This window comes from Macrobrachium nipponense, chromosome 10, assembly GCF_015104395.2.
Source record: "Macrobrachium nipponense isolate FS-2020 chromosome 10, ASM1510439v2, whole genome shotgun sequence".
Lineage (NCBI taxonomy): Eukaryota > Metazoa > Arthropoda > Malacostraca > Decapoda > Palaemonidae > Macrobrachium > Macrobrachium nipponense.
In genome coordinates, this window is record NC_087204.1 from 92,438,831 (window position 1) to 92,442,109 (window position 3,279).

The 3,279-nt window shown below is 33.2% G+C and overlaps 1 protein-coding gene across 1 annotated transcript in view; it reads right to left on the reverse strand.

The window, feature by feature from the left end:
- Window positions 1-3,055, reverse strand: part of LOC135223760 (uncharacterized phosphotransferase YvkC-like) — a 419,683-nt gene extending 416,628 nt beyond the window's left edge. Inside the window, exon 1 of the mRNA XM_064262523.1 lies at window positions 2,989-3,055. Within this exon, the coding sequence (XP_064118593.1) occupies window positions 2,989-3,052 (64 nt within the window). The 5' untranslated portion in view covers window positions 3,053-3,055. The remainder of the gene's footprint in view (window positions 1-2,988) is intronic.
- Window positions 3,056-3,279: the final 224 nt, after the last annotated feature.

Genomic DNA, 3,279 nt, shown 5'->3' on the forward strand with positions numbered 1-3,279 from the left:
AAAAGATGAGAAAAAAATATATAAATATATCGAGCAAGAGAAAGGGGAGAGAGAATATCGAGAGAGAGAGAGAGATTGAGAGAGAGAGATAGAGAGAGAGATGAGAGAGAGAGAGAGAGAGAGACAATAATAACTATATACATGTGGGACTAATTATAGTAGTTCATTTATTTTAAGGTCCTTCATAAACATTTTACAAATATATGGGTCCAAATGGTACATTCCGACTAAGATATAGGTTGTTTTTTATTAGTGATTTGTATAATTGCTGATTCCAGTAAATTTCTTGAAACATAATCATTAGATCTAGAAATTACAGAGGTATCACCCCAATTAATACAATGAGATTTTTCACTGATGGATAAACAGTGCATTTGAAGTCTGGGCTGTTCTAACTGAATACATATGCTGCTTAATACGTACACGTAAATGTTTACTTGACTGACCAACGTAAAAACGATCGGCAATCCTTACAAGGAATTTTGTAAATTATGTTGCTATTTGTTACGGGACTATTCTTAATTAGCATATCTTTAATGATATTGTTATAAGAGAACACTACATTAACAATAAACGATTTAAATGTTGATTTTATGGTTTCAAATCCACGAAAGTAAGGTAAGCTAAGTACATTTTTAGGCATTGCTTTTTCATTAATAGCAACACTATAAAACTTTTTGTGAGCTTTTTGATAACAAATAAACAAATTAAATGAGGTGGGTAGCAGAGATCGTTTCCTATCTTTTTTATGTATTCTATTTCTTGGTCAAGATATTGTGGACTCATGATATGCAAAGCGCGTAGGAACATAGAAGAAAAAATTTTAATTTTAATATTAAGATGGGTGGCCAGAATAAAAATTGTACATATGTTAAAATTATTTGTGGGTTTTCTATAAATACTGAATTATATTGGAAAGATTCTCTATGTATTAATACATCTAGGAAAGGGAGGACATTGTTATTTTCAATTTCAACAGTGAATTTTATGGAAGGCACTAAATTATTCAATTTAGACAATAAATCATTTGCATCGATACCAACAGGTAAGACTACTAAGATGTCATCTACATATCTTTACCATTTTAAGGGGACAAGTGTGATATTCGGGAGGTGTTGTCTTTCAAAAAATTCCATATATAAGTTTGAAAGGAGAGGTGATATAGGGTTACCCATGCCATACCAAATATTTGTTGGTAATATTCTCCATTAAAAATAAATCTGAAATCACAAATACATAACTTAATCAATGAAATTACGTGACTCACGACATAAGCAATTCATGCAGTACAAGTTCATTACTTAAATATTCTAGCACAGAGTCAATAGGGACTTTTGTAAACAAGGAACATACATCAAAACTGACAAAGATATCGCTAGGGTTTAGTACAATGTTATTTAATTTTTCCACAATATCAAGAGAATGCCGGATGTGTGAATTAGATACAGTACCTAGTAGCGGGGATAACAATTTAGTAAGATATTTAGATAGTTTATAAGCAATTGATCCTACACTACTAATAATTGGGCGCATAGGTTTGTTTTCCTTATATAGAGATGTCGCTATTGATAAAGCTGAGGGTTTGTTACATATGAAGAAAGACAACCTAAAGCCTAATGTACGCACTGCATTATCACTTATTTGTTTGCTTGATAAATTCACCACACAATCACTTCTAGCATTATTGGTCCAATCACTGTCGTTGATAAGGTTGTTTAATTTTCTGTCCAGTTTTCTAATCAAAGTGTCTGTAGTTCTATGAAGTTTTTCATTAGAAAACTGGACAGAAAATTAAACCACCTTATCAACGACAGTGATTGGACCAATAGTGCTAGAAGTGATTGTGTGGTGAATTTATCAAGCAAACAAATAAGTGATAATGCAGTGCGTGCATTAGGCTTTGGGTTGTCTTTCTTCATATGTAACAAACCCTCAGCTTTATCAATAGTGACATCTCTATATAAGTTTGAAAAATACTGTGACTTACCACAAAATCATTTAGACATTATCAAAGGCATTACATATAGTGCTACGCATGCCTATCATGAAAATAACTTCCCCGCTCGTTACAGAAAAAGTTTAAAAGAACTGAAGAATAATAGCTTACACATTACTAAGGCTGATAAATGCAATAGTTTAGTAGTTCTGGACAAAACTGACTACATATCACGCATGCATACTTTACTAGAAGACGAAATAACTTACAACAACTCGCAAAAAATCCGTTGGACCAAGTAATAAAAAACTTTAATATCAATATCAAACAAATTCTTAAAGATAAAAAAGAACTTTTGTGTAAGTTAACTGTAAAGTGTCCCTCATTACCTTATCTATTTGGCCTAGTCAAAACTCATAAGAAAACAAACCTACGCGCCCAATTATTAGTACTGTAGGATCAATTGCTTATAAACTATCTAAATATCTTACTAAATTGTTATCCCCGCCACTAGGAACTGTATCTAATTCACACATCCAACAACAGCTTAATCCTTTTGCAAGAGCAGAACGACGATAAAAGAACTCCTAAAATAAGGGAAATGACTGCGATTCTGATGCTTAAAAATTAAATCTGTTCAAGCCACTTCAACCTTTAACATTCATTACACTATGGAGGTTTTAAATGGCGGAGTTTAAAGAGTTAAGCTGAATTATAACTGAATACGGAATAACAATTAGGGATATTTATCCGAATTACTGAACAGCCTAAAAGTTACTCAGACACTTAATCAACTTAAGCAGCAGTCCAGCAAAATTATTTTCCTGTTGTTGTCATTGATAACATGGCGAGTTATGAATAACGTAAGGATAACCGAGTAAAATAAGTTAGACAGTGTGATACTGAAAATGCTGGGACTATACCGATAAAAAGTTACAGCACCTTTCATAAAATCCCTTACTAATCAAAGCATTGTATGCAAAGACGCTGGTAAAAGAAACAACAACAACAACAATAATAGTAATAATAATAATAATTGTTTTAACACTTACCATCAGCCGGAGAGAGCGACGGCTGCCCTCCAGAGCACGGGATGTAGGGCTGTTCGTTAATCATATTCTGCAATGCAAAAGAATTAAGAGCTTTACTAAAAGAAATAAACAAACCAACAAAACATATCGAAAAAGAGATACCATTTCCAAAACGGACCCATTTTGAGACTCGGCTTTGGCAGTCAGAATTCATCAAAGTATCGACAACATTTTCACTAAAACTATACTCTGTATTTTTCCATCTGTCCATCCGCCTGTGGTGTTTGCGCATGGTCACACTGCGTCCCGGGC